We start from the raw sequence: 22,548 nt of genomic DNA, 5'->3' as shown, positions 1-22,548 counted from the left end.
CGGGGGGGGGGGGTGTGGATAAGGTTTTGGGCAGTCAGGGTACAGGTAGGGTCCTAGGGGGCCGGGTCCTAGGGGGCCAGTTAGGATGGGGGTGGGGGAGGGTCTCAGGAGGGGACAGTCAGGGGACAAGAGGCAGGGAGGCTTAGGTAGTGGGTGGAGTCCTGGGGGGGCAGTTAGGGGCAGGGGTCCCAGGAGGGGGCAGTCAGGGGACAAGGAGCGGGGGGAGGGTTGGGGCTCCTGAGGGGGGCGGGAAGTGGGACGGAGTGGAAGGGGCAGGGGCGGGGCTAGGGCGGGTCTCCTCCTGGCCTCTTTTTTGCTTGCTGAAATATGGTAACCCTAACTCAGCATGTCCCAACTGGCAGTTAAGAAGCACCATCTCACATGTAAAAATCTTGTGAAGAGTGATACCAGATGGTGCACAATTCTGAAGTCAAACCAAGTGCACCCTGTCTACAATAGAAGCCCAAAAGCTCTATGTGTAATAGTGCCTAATTTACATGGCATATCGTACATTGTATCTTTAACAAAAAAAGTTTCTAGTGTTTTAAGAAGGGGATTGGGAATCAAGACTCCAGACATCCATTCCTGGTTTTGTTATTGACCCAATGTGTGATGCTATCGTCTGTCCTCCCTGCCCACTATCTGAAATATGTACCCTATTCAGGTATTTATCACATACTCATCACCATGGCATATAGGTGCAGACAAATCAACATTCAGTGAGAAGCCTATTTTCCTCCTCCTTATAAATTCCCTTCCCTCCTAAAACCCTCCGAGTGCTGAGAAGACAAGTGTTTAGGAATTTGGTTCTTTAAAATCCTCAGATAATGTTTTTTAGAGCTCCTTTTAAGAAAACAAAGCGGCTCACATTGCCTCAAGAATCCTTTCTAACCCCTTGCTTGCATTACTTCTGCTCAAGCAATGTCTGTGGCAAAATAAGGGGCTTCAATCTCCAGAATTGTCAATCTGGCTCTACTGACCATTGCTAAATTCACTAACAACTTGTTACACTGTATATCTATTGCTTAGTTATACGTCATGACATGAAATGATAAAACAACATATTTCAGCTTCAGCATGAATATGCAAGACTTACCAATTCTTCCTTTCTTGTGAATGTGGCCTGGCATGATACCAATTTTGCATTCTCCAGGCTAAAAGAGTAGAAATAACAAATACTTAAAAAAAAAAAAAATCATGATGCAAATAATTTTGAAAATTCACTAAAGATGGATTAGTCTCCAAAACATTAAAAGAAATGTTTTTCAAACACTTACATTGATGACTCCAGGGCAATTTGGGCCCACTAGTCGAGTCTTATCCTGACGGATCAGTTTATGTTTAACCCGAACCATATCCTGCTGTGGAATACCTTCCGTAATGCACACAACTAAGGGGATTTCTGCATCAACAGCTTCGTTAATTGCAGCAGCAGCAAACGGAGGAGGCACATATATAACGGAGGCAGTGGCACCTGTTTGTTCTTTAGCCTAAACATGCATTAACAAAAAGCATATGAAACATTCAGTAAACCTTAAGAGTACATTGGGCAACTAACACTTTAAATGTATCTATTTAAATATTTATGACAAAAAATAAATCAGAAGTTTCAAAGTCTATGGTCACAGCAGTTCTGTGCATAGCAATTTCATTCAGATTAACAGGAGATATAAATGGAATAGCTGCAGAACTGATTCCTAAAATAGGTTCATCTTCCAGGGAGTTTACACCACAATCAGCAAAGTGTACTCTTCAGTCCATTTATTCATTCACTTTTTATGATCTATTTATCAAGAGCTAAAGTCATGAGGGATATCGAACACTCTCCATATAAAATAAATGTAAGTTGACACCAAATGACTTCTAGGCCCTTATTTTATTTATATGCACAAATGAAAAAGTGACTTTTAAAATGGAAACTGAACTCCAACTCGATTCATTGGTTGTGCCCACTATTATACAGACACTGACCACAGACCATCTTGGCTTTATTTCTCACATACTTTAAAACCAGAACTGTAACCATGACTCCACTCTCAGATTCTGTCCCTCTTCAACTCTGGAAGCTAGAAAGTTCTAGCATGTTCAACTTTGACAACCTTCTCACCCACATCTTTACTGTCTAGTGGTCCAGTCAATAACTATACGATTACCTCTTTCACGGTGTTAAAGACTGGCAGGCCCAGATGAGTTTTGCCCCCCTTCCCTGGGGAAATTCCACCTACTAGTTTGGTGCCATATTCCAATGCCTGTTGGCTATGAAAGGTGCCCTATAAGAGATACACAGGAAACTTCAGAAGATGCAAGCCAGAAAGAACACTTTTATACCCCTTCAAATAAAACATTTAAAAACTGAAGGCACATTATGGAACTGTAGTTAAGATCAAATATATGCCAACAAGAGAAAGTAAATTAGAAGCATGTCAAACTCAGAGTAAAATATAAACTACAAGTTTTGTGAATGCCATCTAAAAGGCTCATTTCAATGTTTGTGAAATTGCAGCATGTTTGTCAAACATTCTAAAGAAGAAGTGTAATATTCTAAATCAAAATATTGTTTAAAAAAGGAAACCCAAATTATTCACTATTAAAAGTGTTGGTACTCTTAACATGTTCCTGTGTTTATATAATCTATGTAGAATCAAAGCAACTTTAAGGTTGTAAACTGAGGTGAAAAGAAAAGTTTTGGAATGTGATTTAGAAGAGAGGGAGTGATCTCGATCTTGAAGGGAAATAAAGAGATGCAAGGTTTCTAGATAAATGAGGAAGTACAAGTGAATAAATGAGGACAGAGGAGGACGTCCATGGAAAGGAGGGTGACGTAGGGGAAGAGTGGAGTAAATTCTTGGAGAGATCTGAAAAAGTCAAGAGGGAAACTGTTGTATGTGGAAAAGCTGTGGAGAATGAGGGAGATATGATCTCACTTTCTGGAGAAAGGTAGTCGTCTGCCCACAGCATTCTGTACCCATTGGAATTTAGTATTGTTAAAATAAAGGGATTCATTATCAAGGAGTTACACAATGAACTGTAACACACACAATCTAAATAAAAAGGGGGATCAATTTAATTAACACAAAAAGGGTTTGAGATTAAGGGCCCAACTCAGGGCATAAATTTCTATCGAAAATGTATGAAGACAAAAAGGCTGATGCACAAGCACGGTGCATACAAACCTTTCCGCTGAGAATTCAAACAAAATGCATTACGTTATGAACAGAAAAAATACCCATTTCTGGGTATTCACATGGAAATGAAGGCTATAATTAGAGGTCATTTGCACTATAGATACACAATATATAGTTACTGCTGAGGAAATTCTGTGCCAAAAAAATGAAATTCTGCAAATTTTGTTTGTCAATAAATAAATGTGGAGGCTACAGCATAGCAGTGGGGAGCCCAGGCCACTGGCTGTATGGAGGTGGGAGATCACCCTGCAGCCCCTCCCTACCTCCAACATACACTTTCCTGAACATGGAGTTGGCCACGAGGCTGCACCCGACCCTGACCCAGCACAAGGGCTAGGCCTCCCCAGAAACACCCCAGGGCCCTGCCCCTGGCACATCAGGTGTGGGCAGGCAGGTTTAGCCCAGCAGGATCCAAGTATAGAGGGGCTTAGGGTGGGGGGACCCAAGTGTGGGATAAGAGGGTTCTCTGTGGGGCAATCTGAATGCACAGGGGCTCATTGAGGGGGATCTGAATGCACAGGGGCTCATTGAGGGGGAAAGGGGGTGTTTCCAGATGCAGGGGGGTCCAGGGGAAGGTGGTTGAGGCTCAGCAAGAGCCTTAAAAGGGGGGGGAGCCCCAGCTGCTGCCGCCCAGGGGACACCACATGCTGGGCTCCTGCCCCTCCCCATGATTCCCCCATCCCCCCTCCCTTTCTCTCTTCACTATCCCCTGCCCCATCCCCCTTCCCTAACTCTCACATCCCCCTCCTCCTGCCCCATCTGCCCCCCACTCCCCCTATTTCCCCCGTTGGCAGAAAACAGGATAGTTCCCAGCACACAGAAGAACATGACCGGCACTAGTACCCAGGAGGCAGCATCTAAGTGGCACCCTCCTTGAACTGGGCAGCTCTGCACTCGTAGAAATGGGGTGGCAGTGGCACATGACCCCATGTGCTCCTACATACCTTGCCTGCTTGGGAGGGCAATGCCCCCCACAAAATTACACGCATGAGCATCCCTGTTCTGTTCCCTCCCCACCACCATCACCACCATCCACACCCCACCATAGTTTCCCTTTGTTTCCCTGTCATTTTCTGAGGGGAAGCAAAGAAATCTGCGGGGGGGACACGAATTCTGCACGCGTGCAATGGCGCAGAATTCCCACAGGCGTAATATAATGGGACATGTGGACATAATGAATAGCTATTTTACAGTGCACATTAAAGTTTTAAATGACCTTCAGAATACAGCATGCCTTTTTTTCTTTTAGATCAGAGCAGTTAGGCTCCAAATCACAAGGTAATAGTTCAGTTAGTTCTCCCCTGCCAATACATTTTCAGACAGCATAGCAGAGGCCCACATTTTAATATTCCAAATCAGCTTTAAGAGATCACAAACATGATAATCAAGTGCAAAAAAACAATATTGGCAGCTGCTGCTAATTCATATCAATGCACTTCTGCTATCTAATGCAGTCTTTTCATCATTCAAATGTGTAACAATGAGAGAATGTGAAAGAAGGATTAAATGAATTAAGATGACAAAAAGAATTAAACTGATTCTCTGTGGAAAATAAACTCTTAATTTAAAACAAAAGGCATTGTCTCAATGATAACATTTGAATGAACAAACACTAACCAGAGAAGCTAAAGAGCGCAGTTGCTGAATTTGAGCATGAACTGGATTGGAAACAGTGGGATTCCAGGTTGCTGTCGGAAATTGAAAATACAAAGAATAAAGTGACTACACAAGGCAACCTCTTATTCAGAGGACACAAAGCTTCAATTAACACATATCATGGAGGATTGGTTCTAAACAAAATAAGGATGAAAGTCAGTGGTGTCAAACAGTAACAGAATTATATACAGGATATGGTTTTGCAGCGTAGCAACACACAATGCTTGAAGCAAACTGCTTCATCAATGAAGAACATTTCCCTTTATCCAGAAGATAATTCAGCAGAAAAAATTCAAAGCGGAAAACAGGAAAGCTGTTTCTACAAAGAATAAATATTTTCCTCACAGAACTTTTTGAAGGAATACCTTATATTTGATGTGGTGACAAGGCTAAATAAAGCAAACAGTGATATAATAAGATAACCCAGCTTTTAAAACGTCTGCATTTGCTAGAAGGACATATATATGCACAACAAATGAAATCAAAAATATGGAACACCTGTTAAATCTCTTGACTACTCATTTTTTTCCATTTAAAGAAGGTTATACTAAGCATTTCATCTATACCAAAGATACGCACCTGTTTGCCAGTAAAACCCTGGCAGATAACCTTTGTATTTTTATTGATATAAAGATTTTTCCGCGTGGCTGAATAGGAACAGTGACGTACTCCATTCTGCTGCACTAAAAATAATAAAATAAAAAGGTTAATAATCGCTTGTGTTTCTAGAATCTTACTTTACCCTTCTATATGGCCTCACAAATGTTACTGAACTAAGCCTTTCAATACCCCATGAATCAGACACGACTCCATTCTACAGTTACATAAGGGAAGGACAGAGTCTGAGACTCAGATTTTCAGAAAGCTTTAATTTGGGTGCCCTACCTTAGATACCTCAGGCCTGATTCCCAGGGGTGCTGAGCACCTGTAGCTCCCATTGACTTTGTCTGGAGTGTGGGTAGGGTTGCCAACTCTCCCAGAATCGATCCCCCAGTGGCTACTGAAACCAGTCCGGGAGATTTTAATAGGCTGCTAAAAGTCCGGTCGGTGGTGCAGCAGGTCTAAGGTAAGCATACCTGCGCTGGCTCTACGCAGCTCCTGGAAGTGACTGGCATGTCCCTCTGGCTCCTGGGTGCAGAGGGTTTCTGCGTGCTGCCCCCCCCCATGCTGAGTGTCGACTCTGTAGTGTCCATTGGCCAGGAATCACAGTCAATGGGAGCTGTGGGGGTGGTGCCTGCATGCAGGGGCAGCACGCAGAGCCACCTGGCCACCCCTGAACCTTGGAGCTGGATATGCCAGTCGCTTCAGGGGGCCGCCCGAGGTAAGCACCATCTAGCCGGAGCCTGCACCCCTCATCCCCTCCCATACCCCAACCCCCTCCAGCCCTGAGCCCCCTCCTGCACCTAGACTCCCTCCCAGAGCCTGCACCCCCTCCTGCACCCCAACCCCCTGTCGCAGGTTCAGCCTGGAGCCCTCTCCCACACTCTGAACCCCTCGGCCCTACCCTCCAGCCCAGAGCCCACACCCCCTCCTGCACCCCAACCCCTTGCCCCAGTCTGGTGAAAGTGAGTGAGGGTGGGGGAGAGTGAGCGATGGAGGGAGGGGGGTTGGAGAAGGGGTGGGGCAGGGATAAGGCCTCAGGGAAGGGAAGGGGGCAGGGCAGGGTGTTTGGGTTTGTGCAGTTAGACAGTTGGCAACCCTAAGTGTGGGTGCTCAGCATATGAAGCATCAGGCCCTAACTAAGTAACTGTTTAAAAAACAAATTAAAAAAATACATCCAACAATAGAGGACACCTGTAAACACATGGCCTAAGACGTAACCACGGCCACAGAGTGAGGCACTGTCAGAACTGGGAATGGAGCCAGCTCCTCGGTCCCAATAGCCCCCCCCCCCACACACACACACACCTTAGCCAATCTGAAACATCTAGCATGTTGAGTGATCCTCAGAAGGATCACTCCAGGGTGAAGATTCAGTGAGAGAAGCTTTTTCCAGTAATTTCCTAGCTGCTAGGGATTAGAAACCACAAACTTAAAATTATGCTTGGACTCATGGGGAAAAGGAAGGCCCTCCATCAACACCACCAGCACCACTTTCCATCTAATTCAGCAAGAGGATGCTTGCATGTGCCTCTTCTCACTGCTTCTAACACCTTAAAGATATGCAGCTAAAGAAAACCAATGAGTACAGAAAAGGGAACTAATTGCCTTCCTATTGAACAGTTAAGGCATTCTATTGTTGCATCATCGGCTCGATGGCAAAGCACAGTTTAATTTACTTGTGTGAAATGTAAGATAAGAGATGGCTAGGGAAAAGAGGGACAGATTCTTCACAAAACCTTTTGCAAAAAGGTCAGCTGTAGCAGAGAATTTCAACCCTATAATGGGCCTTGGATAGTTTAGAAATCCTCCCTAACTGGGATGTATTTTATGACACTTATTCTAAGCAGGAAATTGTACATTCCTAGAACACAGCACAGGCAATATTAGTATACGTTACAAGAGATGTGGTGCTGTTCAGGTACCTAAAGTCTTAAGAGGAAAAAACGTTAAGAGATGAACTTTAAGAAAAAGGGAGGAAGTGGAAAGTAAGGGGAAGCTAAAATAAAGATTTCCTATCTGGACTGTCTTCGGTTTGACCAGGCACATGCTCAAGTGTGCCTGTAGGGGATCCACATCATTTAAAAAACAAGACCACAGTATGTAGAGTTCACTGGCTGGAAAAAACAAAAGAAAAATAACTCTCCAAGTATTTTACAAACAACATATTATATGGAGATATACCTATCTCATAGAAATGGAAGGGACCTTGAGAGGTCGTTGACTCCAGTCCCCTGCCTTCACAGCAGGATCAAGTACTGTCCCTGACAGATTTTTGCCCCAGATCCTTAAATGGCCCCCTTGAGGATTGAACTCATAACCCTGAGTTTAGGAGGCCAATGCTCAAACCACTGAACTATCCCTCCCAACTCTGCTTCAACACAAGCTCTTATGACCAGATACACGTACTTGTCTACTTACCACATGTTACTGACATCTTAAAATAAAGGCACCAGATAGAAATTGCAATTATGGAAGGCTTATTAGTCGAGGTTTCATTTACACAATATTTAAAACCTAAGCAGTTACAACTTTTTTTCCCCGCAGAGAGGCTAAAGGGGCAGTAATCCTATTGAGACCTCTCTTTGCAAAGAGCTTTTTAAAGATAAAGCCTGTGTGTGTGTGTACCGCCATTCAACCTAAATGAGAAGCAAGGCTAAACCAACATCAAAAGAAGTTTATACACTATTAAGTCAAGTCTGATTTCTCCAGCAAGCGCTGTAGTCTTTTCCGTACTTTTCAGTCATGCCAAATAATGTGAAGAATTATAATAGCATATGCCTATGTCTGATTCCAACCTATTAGGTAATCAGTCTGGTTTTCTTGAAGAACCATTGGGAAAAGAATGTTACACGAGACTCTACATAGCACCAACATTTCGAACAGTCAATAAAATTAGAGTTTAAAGGGAAAATGGATATGGAGGCTCACAGTATATAACAGAACTGTTAGATATGCATGTCATCAGTCTGTTAAGAAGTCAGAAAAGCCTTTGCAACAGTTCAATCTAATCACTTGCTTTTGTCTGCTTGATCAATATTGCTGGAAGCAATACACAAATAAGTATTATTCGAAATAAACAATGTTACATAAAATTTTGTAAGTTTTAAGAGAAACCATTAAGCCAATAGATCAAGTAAGTCCATGTCTGAAGCTCTAATAAACATATTGAATGTGATTTTAGGGTAATCTTTAGCAGACCGAAGTTTCAGTCAGGGAAAAATGTGTTATTTTAAACTAGTGCAGCTAAGTGTGGACACACTTACCTCAATTTAAACCTGGTTACATCAATTACAAGGGCAAACTAAACTGCTGTGAGGTTTAAGTGGAGGTAAGCATCCACAAAAATGGACAATGGTTTAAAAAAAAAAAAAAAACACACACACACACACACACACACACAAAACATAAACGTGGCTTGTTGAACCAGTGTAACTCTGTGGTTAGACCAGGTCTATGTATGTTGGAACCTGTGTGTGCCCGGACATTGACAGCATGCCCAGAGCCAAAAAAAGACTCTTGAAATTTGACTTCCCATATATTTGTATATAAAGAATCACTCCTACATACTGGCTAGTTAAAGTACATTTATAAAAACAGATCCTTTTAAAAGGCTTACTAGGCTGACCCTTCTAGGGTGAACAGGCATAGCTGAATCATCCACGGTTAAGGTTCCAGGTCAATTAACATTTCAATATTGAGAAGGACTCTAAGCTAGACAGTAGAAAGTTCTCAGTGTACATATTTATAATACAGCACAAAAGTCTATTTTAAGTGTCCTCAGTGATTAAATCTGTACATTATTAAAAAAAACTGTGATGGACTAAATTTATATTATAACATCATACCACCAGTTCTATTGTTAAGGTTCAACTGACTATTCCATATCTATTTTCGGGTGCTTATTAAAAAAATGTTGGAGGCGGAAAGATGTGTCAGTTTCAGTCCTATGGAGAATTAAATAATAATTTAAAAAAAAAAAAAAAAGAGCGCACACACTTGCTGAGCCTTTCACAAGCCGGCCAAGTGTGAAAAGAGATGCATCTTCCAATGTTTAAAATATTAATTTTTATGCACTCTGATAACTCAAAACCAGCTTAAACTCCAAGCTTTCTATGGATTTGTCCTGAAGCACGTTACATGGTTTTTACATGGCAGAAGAAATTTGGTTCAGGAAAAAATGTAGTTGGTTGGGGAAAAAAAAAAAAAAAAAAAAAGAAAAGGATATAGGCATGAGCAGATTGTTATCCTCAGCTGTATACTGTCTCATAACAATTTTTTTGGTGGCCTCAGCATGCGGTCACCAACTCTTGCTAGTGTGCATTCTGACACTTTTTCCTAAAATACTTAATTAACTTTAGGAAAATAAATATGCATGTATACACACCCAAATCTTTAATTTATTCATGTAGGGGTTTTTTTTTGGGGGGGGGGGGCAGATTCAATAATAAAAACAATGCACAGTTGTCTCTATTCTTTACTGGAACTAAACAGAATATCACTTTTCACAGCCTCCCAGCGAGCTAGGAAATCTGCTGTGGAAGTATCACTTTTCACAGCAGACTTGATAGCTGGCCAGGAGGCTGTGAAAAATGAATTTTTTATGTTTGTTAATATATCACTTTTCACAGCCTCCAACCTAGCTAGCAAGTCTGCTGTGAAGTCTACACTAGTAAGTTTGACATAAAAAGTGATATTAACAAAACATACAAATATCACCTTTCACAGCAGGCTTACTCAGTCTGGGCAAGCCCCAACACAGCAAGCACTGGGGGAAGGGGGAGCCTGGGGTCCCAGATTTGAAGCCCGAAGCCCCACCACCCCCACGAAGGTGGGTCGAGAACTCACTGGCCATCTGGAGTCCAAGGTTCCCTCAGCATGCCTACATGTCTCCAGATGCAGTGCAGAGCTGGCGGCATTAGCAAACACCAAGGCAGCTGTATACAGTAGCAACAGGGAGGGGAGTAGCTGCTGCTTTGCCCTCCACCACTCAGGAGGCTGTCCTGGCCGCAAGAAAAGCTACTGGTGATTGCATGCGGCACGTGGCCACATTTGAGAAACACTGGTCTAGTGTGTGCACTGTATCTGAAGAGCAAATGGGCAAGGTCAAAAAATGGGCAATGCTAGAAGTCTAAATAATAAAATGGGTGAACTAGAGTGCCTCGTATTAAATGAGGATAATGATATAATAGGCATCACAGAAACTTGGTGGAATGAGGATAATCAATGGGATACAGTAATACCAGGGTACAAAATATATCGGAAGGACAGAACAGGTCATGCTGGTGGGGGAGTGGCATTATATGTGAAAGAAAGGATAGAATCAAATTAAGTAAAAATCGTTAATGAATCAAACTGTACCATAGAATATCTATGGATAGAAATTCCATGCTCTAATAAGAAGAATATAGCAGGAGGGATATATTACCGACCATCTGATCAGGATGGTGATAGTGACTGTGAAATGCTCAGGGAGATTAGAGAGGCTATTAAAATTAAAAACTCAATAATAATAATAATAATAATGGGGGATTTCAATTATCCCCATATTGGCTGGATACATGTCACTTAAGGACGGAGTGCAGAGATAAAGTTTCTTGACACCTTAAATGACTGCTTCTTGGAGCAGCTGGTCCTGGAATGCACCAGAGGAGAGGCAATTCTTGATTTAGTCCTAAGAGGAGCACAGGATCTGGTCCAAGAGATTAATATAGCTGGACCGCTTGGTAATAGTGACCATAATATAATTAAATTTAATATCCCTGTGGCAGGAAAAACACCACAGCGGCCCAACACTGTAGCAGTTAATTTCAGAAAGGGCAACTACACAAAAATGAGGAGGTTAGTTAAACAGAAAATAAAGAGTACAGTGCCAAAAGTGAAATCTCTGCAAGCTGCATGGAAACTTTTTAAAGACACCATAATAGAGGCTCAACTGAAATGTATACCCCAAATTAAAAAACATAGCAAGAGAACCAAAAAAGAGCCACCGTTGTTAAACAAAGTAAAAGAAGCAGTGAGAGGCAAAAAGGCATCCTTTAAAAAGTGGAAGTTAAATCATAGTGAGGAAAATAGAAAGGAGCATAAACACTGGCAAATGAAGTGTAAAAATACAATTAGGAAGGCCAAAAAAGAATTTGAGGAACAGTTAGCTAAAGACTCAAAAAGTAATAGCAATTTTTTTTCTTTTTAAGTACACGAGAAGCAGGAAGCCTGCTAAACAACCAGTGGGGCCACTGGATGATTGAGGTGCTAAAGGAGCACTCAAGGACGATAAGGCCATTGCGGAGAAACTAAATGAATTCTTTGCATTGGTCTTCACGGCTGAGGATGTGAGGGAGACTCCCAAACCTGAGCCATTCGTTTTAGGTGACAGATCTGAGGAACTGTCCTAGATTGAAGTATCATTAGAGGAGGTTTTGGAACAAATTGATAAATTAAACAGCAATAAGTCACCAAGACCAGATGGTATTCACCCAAGAGTTCTGAAGGAACTCAAATGTGAAATTGAAGAATTACTAACTGTAATCTGTAACCTATCATTTAAATCAGCTTCTGTACCAGATGACTGGAGGATAGCTAATGTGACGCCAATTTTTAAAAAGGGCTCCAGAGGCGATCCCGGCAATTACAGGCCTATATGCCCGGTACTGAAGTCAGGCTAACTGGTTGAAACTATAATGAAGAACAATATTGTCAGACATATAAATGAACATAATTTGTTGAGGAAGAGTCAACATGGTTTTAGTAAAGGGAAATCATGCCTCATCAATCTACTAGAATTCTTTGAGGGGGTCAACAAGCATGTGGACCAAAGGGATCCAGTGGATATAGCGTACTTAGATTTTTCAGAAAGCCTTTCACAAGGTCCCTCACCAAAGGCTCTTACGCAAAGTAAGCTGCCACGGGATAAGAGGGAAAGTGTTCTCATGGATTGGTATCTGGTTAAAAGATAGGAAACAAAGGGTAGGTCTAAATGGTCAGTTTTCAGAATGGAGAGAGGTAAATAGTGGTGTCCCCCAGGGGTCTGCTCTGAGACCAGTTCTATTCAACATATTCATAAATGATCTGGAAAACAGGGTAAACAGTGAGGTGGCAAAATTTGCAGATGATACAAAATTAATAAAGATAGTTAAGACCCAGGCAGACTGCAAAGAGCTACAAAACGATCTCTCAAAACTGGGTGACTGGTCAACAAAATGGCAGATGAGATTTAATGTTGATAAATGCAAAGTAATGCACATTGGAAAGCATAATCCAAACTATAGATATTAAATGATGGGGTCTAAATTAGCTGTTAACACTCAAGAAAGATCTTGGAGTCATTGTGGATAGTTCTCTAAAAACATCCAGTCAATGTGCAGTGACAGTCAAAAAAGTAAACAGAATACTGGGAATAATTAAGGGATAGATAATACGACAGAAAATATCATGTTGCCTCTATATAAATCCCTGGTACGCACACATCTTGAATACTGTGTGCAGACGTGGTCACCCCATCTCAAAGAAGATATACTGGAATTGGTTCAGAAAAGGGCAACAAAAATGATTACGAGTATGGAATGTCTTCCATACGAGGAGAGATTAATAAGACTTTTCAGCTTGGAAAAGAGATGACTAAGGGTCTATAAAATCATGACTGGTGTAGAGAAAGTAGATAAGGAAATGTTGTTTACTACTTCTCATAACACAAGAACTAGGGGTCACCCAATGAAATTAATAGGCAGCAGGCTTAAAACAAATAAAAGGAAGTATTTCTTCACGTAACGCACAGTCAACCTGTGGAACTCCTTGCCAGAGGATGTTGTGAAGGTCAAGAACATAACAGGGTTAAAAAAAAAACTAGATAAATTCATGGAGGATAAGTCCATCAATGGCTATTAGCCAGGATGGGCAGGAATGGTGTCCCTAGCCTCTGTTTGCCAGAAGCTGCGAATGAACGACAGGGGGTGGATCACTTGATGATTGCCTGTTCTGTTCATTCCCTCTGGGGCACCTGGCACTGTCCACTGTCAGAAGACAGGCTACTGGGCTAGATGGACTTTTGGTCTGACCCAGTAGGGCCATTCTTATGTTCTTAGGTCTACTTATCCTAACCATGTCCAAAAAGTGACTGTAAAAATGGCATAATAAGGGCCCACGTTTATTGTTTAAGACCTTCTCTATATTGGCAAAGAGTACCAAGAATTCTAATCCTAACTGATTACTTCTTGTTTGTATTACAGTAGTGTTAGAGGCCCCTGTAACACTTTCCTGGGTACCCAGCATTGTGAGGCACCTCATCACCACGACCTGCCCTTAGCGTGAGGAAGTCTTGTATGTGCCTGCCGTGGATCAGCTCCCTGAAACCACCACCCTCTGGCAACATGAGTAGAGCTGCTGAGCCTTCCAGGCCTGACTCACTCTGTGTAGATTAACGATAGGCACACAACAACCACCAAGTCCTCGGAGTGTCCCTCTGGAGTGCCCAGGCCTGTTCCTTTCAAGAAAAGTTTCTGCAATTGCTTAAAATAAATGTATATAGTTATAGCGTACCTTCCTGGGTAGCAAAAAGATGTACCAGATCTAGTGTAGAGAGGCTTTATGTAGTTGCAAATCAACATGCTTTAATGATTATATCAACCAATGATAATATATCTTTCCTTAGAAAAGATCTGAGGTACAAATGGAAAAGTAGATTAAAATTGAGACTTCAAAATTGAGGCTTTCCACTTTGTGATTTAAATCAATCCACTCTAAGATAAGAGGAAACATGCAGAAGACAACTATAGAAAAGATACACCATGATCTCTTATGTGAAGAAAAAAAATGGAGTGAAGATATGAAGGGAAAGAAAGTATAATAAAAGCAAGAGGGCTGTAGCAAGATTTTTTAAATAGTTTATTGAATAGCAAGTTGTTGTTACATTCACATACGGTACCCCACTTTTCCTCTTCACCTTTGCCTTGTTTCATCAATCAGGATCAGCAGCTCTTGTTCCTTGTCTCCAAGCATTCTTGTCAAGTGCATCTTCCAGATTGACACCAACCTTCCTTATGTCACAGAATCATAGAAATGTAGAGCTGGAAAGGACCTTGAGAGTCATGTAGTCCAACTGCGCTGGCTGACGCAAGACCACGTAAAAGCAGACCATCCCCTGACAGATATTTGTCCAACCTGTTCTGTCCAGTGGTTAAGTATCCTTATAGTTTGAAGCTTTTTACTAATATCTAACCTAAATCTCCCTTGCTCCAGACTAAGCCCATCACTTCTTGTCCTACCTTCACTGCACACAGAAAACAACTGATCACAGTCCGACCCTATAACAGCTCTCAACAGTCATCACATGTTATTAGATATCCCTCAGTTTTCTCAAGATTTAACAGGACTAGGGTTTTTTTAAGCTTTCCTTATAGGTCAGGTTTTCTAAACCATTTCTCTCTCCAGTTTATCCACATCTTTCCAATGCGTGGTGTCCAGAATCGGACACAGTTTTCCAGCTGAGGCCTCACCAGTGTTGAGTAGAGCTGGAGAATTACCTCCCACATCTTACATACAACACTCCTGTGAATACACCCCAGGATATTAGCCTTTTTTGCAACTGCATCACATTGTTGACTCATACTCAATTTGTGATCCACTATAATCAAGATCTTTTTCAGCAGTAGTATTGCCTAGCCAGTTATTCCCCATTTTGTAGTTGTGCATTTGATTTTGCCTTCCTAAATGAAGCACTTTGCACTTCATTGAATTTCATCTTGTTGATTTCAGACTAATTCTCTAATTTGCCAACATAGTATTTGCAGCCCCTTGCAGGTCTGGTGTCATCTGCAAGTTTTATACGCACTCTCCACTCCGTTATCCAAGTCATTCATGAAATTATTAACTAGTACTGGACCCAGGACTGACCCCTGCGGGACCCCACTAGATATGCCCTCTCAGTTTTACAGACTTTCAACTAGTTGTGCACCCCCTTATAGTAATTTTATCTAGACCACATTTCTCTAGTTTGCTTATGAGAATGTTATGTGGGGCTGTGCCAAAAGCCTTACTAATATCAAGATACATCACATCTACAGCTTGCCCCCCTTGAGTAAGCCAGTAACTCTGTCAAAAAAAGAAAATTAGGTTGGCTTGGCATTATTTGTTCAGATCTGTGCTGGATATTCTTTACAGTCCTATTATCCTCCAAGTACTTACCAGCTGATTTAATAATTTGTTCCAGTATCTTTCCAGGTATCAGTCAGGCTGACCCATCTATAATTCCCCAGGCCCTCTTTGTTCTTCCTTTTAAAGACAGGTGCTAGAGTTGTCCTTCTCCAATCCTCAGGGGACCTTCACTTGTCCTCCATGAGTTCTCAAAGGTAACTGCTAACAGTTCTGAGATTGCTTCAGCTAGTCCAGGGGTGGGCAAACTCTGGCCTGCGGGCCACATCCGGCGGCAGACTTGCCCCCGGCCCCTCCCCTGCTGTTCCCCCTCCCCCGCATGGTTTTCTGCATGTTTTTTATCCCGGGGCTACTACCTCTTGTACTCTCGGGACCTTTCCACAGCAGTCGCGCAAAGTGGTTGCACATCGCTTCCAGGGGACAACCTACCATTGTAGTGATAAACTACCTGAAGACAAAAATCCAAAAGGCACGTGTGATTGGCACAGCTTCTACAAACCGGCTGATCAACTGATGTTCTTGGTTTGAAACCCGAATCTCTTCTCCTAAGAGGACTGCCTACCACAGCTAGCAACCCCCCTCTGCCCAGACAGTACCCAACTTTCATTCCTTCAAATTGCAGAATGCAACAACGGAGGAGCCTAGCAATACAGCTATTTTTCCATCTTGTTTAGTAGCTGGGCTTAGTTCCCAAGCTAGTATTTGTTGGGTACATTTTTCAAGACCTGCCGGTCTAAGAGGAGCATTTACTGGGTGCCTGTCTTAAGTGTTTGCCTCTCCTTACAAGGCCATCTCAATTAAGCAATTCATTGTCAATCCTTTGAGGAGCTGCTTTATACAGCTTTCACTCTATATTTACTTCTAATTTCAGTTGAAGATGAGTTATCTTTGGAACATAAAGTTTTAACTAAAAATATCCTACAGACATGGAAATTCCCAGTGATAAACTTGACAAGAGTCAAGGAGTTTAGATAGGCCAGTATGGAAGGAATAACTTGAATGTTATGAGAGTGCTTATACTCACCACACCTAAAGAATAGAGTCCTGCAAAAATCTGCTTTATATCCGTGCATATCCACAGACCATGTTTGCGGATCGTGGATGGATGTGGATCAAAATTTTGTATCCGTGCAGGTCTCTACCAATGAAGCCAATACTAATGGGCACCTGCACTAATGACTAGCAAAACCTCAGTCCCTATCAACCTCCCCATCTTCTCCTATATCAAGGAGTCCAGCATTAGATGATCATCAGCAACATACAGATGAACCATATGGTCACAGATGAACCATATGGCTGATTAAGTTGCATTGAAATGGACCAACTATGGCATCCAAAAGAGAAGTTGCTCCAACTCTTTTCTTTTGGGGGGGGGCAACCACCACCACGGCCACCTGGGATACTGCAGTGAAGCACCTCAATAGTAGGTGCTTTAGCTATGATAGGCTGAGCTGGTCAGCCCTATATCAGATAGCCATCTTGTGTAATCATTCCCCTTCATGCCAAGAGAAAGAAAACCCAATAATGACCACTGTTATATAGTTGTCCTATAGATACAAAAGCCTCAATATATTTATCTATATATCATAATGATAACTATGTTACTCAAGATAACTTTGTAGCTGAAACAGCAACCTTATAAGTTTCTCTTATTTTGCTATAAATCTCCCACCCACATCCAGCTATTCCAGGAATGTCTAGCCATTTTTTTTTTTTTTTAAAAGGTGGTGTTTAAAAAAAAAAAAAAAAACTCAGAATATTCCCATGATTTCCCCCCCTCCCCCAGAATCCTGACTCATTTCAATTCAATCATGCAATACCTTCACTTACAATACAGTGTGTGCTTATCTACATACATATGTGAGCAGTCTCTAATGCCTCAACATTCCATATATAAGTGGTGCATAATTTCTAACCTTTGAGTTAGTTTGCCATTCATTAGCCTTTTACAGAAATTATTTCACAACACCATGATTTAAACGCTGATTCTTTACAATTAAGACGATCAAGGGCATGTTGCAAGATCATCAAGCACAAACAAGAATAAGTTTGTACCTGTTTTACAATCAAAATCAGCAACTTATGATCAAAATCATCACTGTGCAGAATAGATTTATTAACTGTTTTTATACAAAAAAAATATGTTCAGCCTCAAAATCCCTGTGGAAAAGGGACTAGGTTAATGTGAAATTGTATGACAGAAGATGCTGTTATAGAATAAGTGTTGTTAAGTGGAGTTGTATGATGGAGTATGTTGTTGGATGACGACCAAAATAACACATGCTGTTTGGTGCACAGATACAGATGCTTGGACTCCTGGACTAAAGTTTCACCAAGCCTTCCCGTTTGGAACTTTAGGTGTTTGAATTTGTCAACTGGCAGTTTATTTTTTTAAATATTATTTTTAAAAGTGTTGTTTCTAACAGAGTAGCTGTTAACCAGTACATACTAAATATCTTCCCAAAAATCCCTTAAAAAACAAAAAACTTATGTGAGTGTCTTTCTTCCTGATGCCCTGTCGAAGTTTTGTAAAGGGAGCAGAAAGGGATGTTAGTTTCAGAAGAGTGGAAACTGATTTAGGCTCCAATCCTGTAATTTAGATTACAAAAGATTGCTGCACTTGCATGGAGTTCCAAAGAATTCAGGGGGCCTCGCCAGTCTGTCCATATGCTATCAGTTGTAGGATAGAAGCCTGACAACTAAGGGACCGATTCTTCAATGGACTCCAAAGGAGCAGATCCCTGTGCAGATCTCCATTGATTTCAATCTGTCCATTCAGCACTCACTGCAGGATCGGTGTCTTTCTAACTTATTACACAGGGATACAATGAAATTTGCTACACACAGCGCTGCCAACTGCAAAGTAAACAAACTGTAAAGACAAAGAGAATGTTTTCGCGAATCTCTTTCAGTTACAGTGATCTTAATAGTTACAAGTAACACCTATGACCACAAAAAGTTTTCAAGCAGAATTGTGATTTTTAAGTTTAAATAAACTTCATATATTTTTTTTTAGGTATTAGTAGGGCCCTACCATACCAAATTTGCAGCCATGAAAAATACATCATGGACTGTGAAATCCGGTTTCCCCGTGACATCTGATCTTTTGTGTGCTTTTACCCTATACTATACAGATTTCACAGGGGAGATCAGTGTTTCTCAAATTGGGGGTCCTGACCCAAAAAGGAGTTGCGGGGTGCAGAGGGGGAGGGGTGTTGCAAGGTTATTTTAAGGGGGTCCGGTATTGCCATCCTTACTTCTGCGCTGCCTTCAGAGCTGGGAAGCCGGAGAGCAGCGGCAGTTGGCCAGGCGCCCAGCTCGGAAGGCAGTGCCCCACCAGCAGCAGTGCAGAAATAAGGATGGCAATACCATACCATGCCATCCTTACCTCTGCACTGCTGCTGGCGACGCCTCTGCCTTCAAAGCTGGGATCCTGGCCAGCAGCAGTCGCTGCTCTCCGGTTGCCTAGCTCTAAAGGAAGCGCCATCGTCAGCAGCAGCGCAGAAGTAAGGGTAGCAGTACTGCAACGTCCCCTACAATAACCTTGTGACCCCCTCTCAACTCCTTTTTGGGTCAGGACCCCTACAATTACAACACCATGAAATTTTAGATTGAAATAGCTGAAATCATGATAGTTATGATTTTTAAAATCTTATCACTGTGAAATTGACCAAATATACTGTGAATCTGGACTTTAAAGAAATACTATTTGTTCTTATCCTTTCTAGAAACTCCCCTGTTCATTCAGTGCTCGCCTTATGACATACAGGACTCTCAGCTAACAGAGGGAAAGAAAATTAAAGGTATTTTAAGAAAGAGTAACAGATGACCACCTCTGATTTTGCTGGCTGGCACAGCTCCACCCAGCACCCTCAACAGTTGGACCTGCATGTTCATGCTGTGCTCACCATTTACAATACTATAAAACAATTATGTCCTAAAAAGAATGTTTTCTCCAGTGCATGTTTACCGAACTTTATAACTCACAGATTTCTCTCTCTCTTTTTTTTAAAAAACACAGGCTGTCAGCAACAGGTGTTAAGTGTGAGAAGGAAAAGAATGCAGAACAATCGCACCCAACTTTTTTTGAACAGTTACAAAGTTCTGCTAAAAGACAACTTCACCTGTACCATCTAAAGTGCCCACTGAGGGTTGCCACTCATGTAGGATTGCCTGACAAGGCATCGACGTATGACTCTGAATACCTTTCCGGACCTGAAAAAGGGCTCTGTGTAGCTCAAGGGTCTGCCTCTTTCACCAACAGAAGTTGGTCCAATAAAAGATATTACGTCACTCACCGTGCACCTCTACTATGATATTAAAAAGCAAGTTCATGACTAGAGCAAGGGTCAGCAACCTTTCAGAAGTGGTGTGCTGAGTCTTCATTTATTCACTTTAATTTAAGGTTTCGTGTACCAGTCATACATGTTAACGTTGTTAGAAGGTCTCTTTCTATAAGTCTATAATATATAACTAAACTATTGCTGTATGTAAAGTAAATAAGGTTTTTTAAATGTTTAATTTCATTTTAAACGAAGCTTCTTAAAATGCAGAGCCCCCCGGACCAGTGGCCAGGACCCGGGCAGTGTGAGGGCCACTGAAAATCGGCACGCCTGCCATAGGTTGCCTACCCCTGGACTAGAGCATTGGACTGGGACACAGGAGAACTGGGCTCTTTTCCTGGCTCTGCCACCAGCCTCCAGAAAGTCACTTCCCTGCTCTGGGTGCAAGTCCCCCGCATCCCTCAGAGGGAAGATAATGATCCCAGCTTCACCGGCACAGCGCTTGGAGATCTACGGCTGAAGAACCCGGCGCAAGAGCCAGGCATGACTCCGAACCGGGACGGCACGGTGGCAGCCATCGCCTCCGCCCGTCAAAGGGGGAGGGGTATCTCCCAGCCCCAGGCCAGACCGGCGTAAGCCCCCCCCGGTCCAGGGCCCTGCCCAGCTGGGGGAGGGGGCCGCGAGGCCTCCCCCCCAGTCAGCCCTAGCGCCCGCGAGGCTCCGAGGGCCCCAGTCAGCGCGGGGCCCGGGGCTGCCGCCCGGCCCCGACCCGGCCCCGACCCGGCCCGATACTCACAGAGCAGGAGGCGGCCCAGGAGGCGGGAAGCGCCGCTGCAGTGAGACATCGTCTCCTTCGCCAATGACACGGGGCCCGGGCGGGCGGCTCCGCGCGCGCACGCAGGCGGCCAGCGAGAACGCCGGAGGCCAAACCGCCCCTAAACCCGCCTTTGCCAGGACAGCCCCGCCCTGCCACGGGGCTATGGGGCCCGGCGCTGGCCCGGCCACCAATCCCGCATCCGGCCCTGGGTGGCGGCTCCGCAGCCGGCCGGGAGGGGTCCTCGCGAGCTGAGGGCAGGACCCCGCCGCGCAGGGGGTTGTGGGGATTGTAGTTCAGTGGTAGAGAGGGGGAGAAGGGCAGAGAAGGCTGAGCGCTTAGGGGAGGGGAAGGTGTGAGGGGGAAGAGCCAAAGGAAAAGGGGGCAGAGGGGGGATTTTCATCCAAGACTCAGAGCAAATCAGTTGTAAGGCTCCCTTCACCATCAGTTCAGCCCAACCCCTCATGGCAAAGCATGGAGCCTTGGTGTAAACCGGGCTATAGGCTTCTGGTGTTTGCTCCCGCCCCTGTTTTAAGGCAGCAGAAAAACAGGGTTGCCAACGCATGCAGTTTTATAGGCTCCATTTAGGACTCAGCCCTACAAGGTGTGGCACAGCCTGGCCCTGATCCAGCAAAGCTCTTAAACACTTGCCAAAACGTAAGCATCTGAGTAGACCCATTCAAGTCAAGTTTAAGTGCTTGACTGGATCAGATTAGGGTTGCCAACCCACCAGGATTGGCCTGGAGTCTCCCGGAATTGGCGTCCATCTCCCGGTGACTATTGAAAGCAATCCGGGAGATTTTAATAGGCTATTTTAAGAAAATGACATTGCATCATGTGGGGGAAAATAATTTCCCGGAATAGCTTCAGTCAGAGTTGGCAACCCTAGATCAGATCTGGACACCAGAGTGCTCGGCATCTTGCTGGCTTGAGTCCTTAGTTTGGACTTGTCATAGAAATTTCTGTCCGTTCCAGCTGAGGAATAAGGAGAGACGGACACAGCTAATCAAGCAAGGAGCCCCGGGAGGGGCGATCCATTTATTTCAATTGCAATTGGGTTCGAGCTCATAAGTCAGCAAGAACAAAGAAAACACTTACACCAAAGCATTATATGCAGTTGCTTATGATAATCTATCGCTCTATGATTGGCCAAAATTTGCCATCATTACCATACATAATTAGCAAGCTACATGTATCTGCCCCTCTTATGACCCCTTATTGTTCATCTATTTGCCCCCTCCTCCTTGCTTATTTTGCAAACTAAGTGGTTAGCTATCTACAGGACGCAGGCACAGAAAGGTCCATTGTCTCCAGGTTTGGAGTTTGGCTACATTTCCTCTTGAAGGAACTTCCAGACTACCTATAGCTGACCCTGCATTTTGTCCTTCTTCTTTCTCCCATGTGTACGTGACAAATTTGCTCCCTGGCAGTTAAGCAGAATAATTTTATATCAGACTGATCTCTAATTAAGAGTTTCCCTATACTGTGCCAGACTTTGCCATCCATCATTTTATGAAAATAAAAGCCAATAATAACCAACCTAAACAAAGGAAAGACAATGAAAACTGGCCCACATAACTCCCAATTTCCCTGTTCGAACTTAACAAAAATAATTAAAAAGATACTGGCCAAACAATAGAACCCAGTGTTCCCTATTAAAAGGCATACTGATTACTGACAACATTTAGCTAGCAAATATTATGTATTTATTTATTTGCATTGTAGTAGTACATAATGGCCCCAGTCAGGAACCAGGGTCCAGTGTGCTAGGCACTATACAAACATACAACAACAAAAAACAGTCTCTGCCCCAAAGAACAAAGTAAATATAAAACGAGAGACAACAGTTGGATGCAACAGACGG

At 43.0% G+C, this 22,548-nt stretch overlaps 1 protein-coding gene across 2 annotated transcripts in view; it reads right to left on the bottom strand.

Annotated features, from left to right (window-relative positions):
* Window positions 1-20,812, bottom strand: part of SUCLG1 (succinate-CoA ligase alpha subunit) — a 31,868-nt gene extending 11,056 nt beyond the window's left edge. Inside the window, exons 1-5 of one of the 2 annotated variants that reach the window (XM_024194728.3) lie at window positions 20,667-20,812; window positions 5,421-5,524; window positions 2,154-2,270; window positions 1,278-1,490; window positions 1,097-1,154 (exon numbers count right to left, since the gene is read on the bottom strand). In XM_024194728.3, coding sequence (XP_024050496.1) covers window positions 1,097-1,154; window positions 1,278-1,490; window positions 2,154-2,270; window positions 5,421-5,524; window positions 20,667-20,715 — 541 coding nt within the window. In that variant the 5' untranslated portion in view covers window positions 20,716-20,812. The remainder of the gene's footprint in view (window positions 1-1,096; window positions 1,155-1,277; window positions 1,491-2,153; window positions 2,271-5,420; window positions 5,525-20,666) is intronic. The other variant, XM_024194729.3, reaches the window with a different exon arrangement.
* Between the last annotated feature and the right edge of the window lie 1,736 nt (window positions 20,813-22,548).

The sequence above is a fragment of the Terrapene carolina genome, unplaced genomic scaffold (genome assembly GCF_002925995.2).
Source record: "Terrapene carolina triunguis isolate 2854851 unplaced genomic scaffold, T_m_triunguis-2.0 Scaffold66, whole genome shotgun sequence".
Taxonomy (NCBI): domain Eukaryota; kingdom Metazoa; phylum Chordata; order Testudines; family Emydidae; genus Terrapene; species Terrapene triunguis.
Note: the sequence above shows the minus strand (reverse complement) of the source record. Positions and strands in the feature narration are given on the sequence as shown.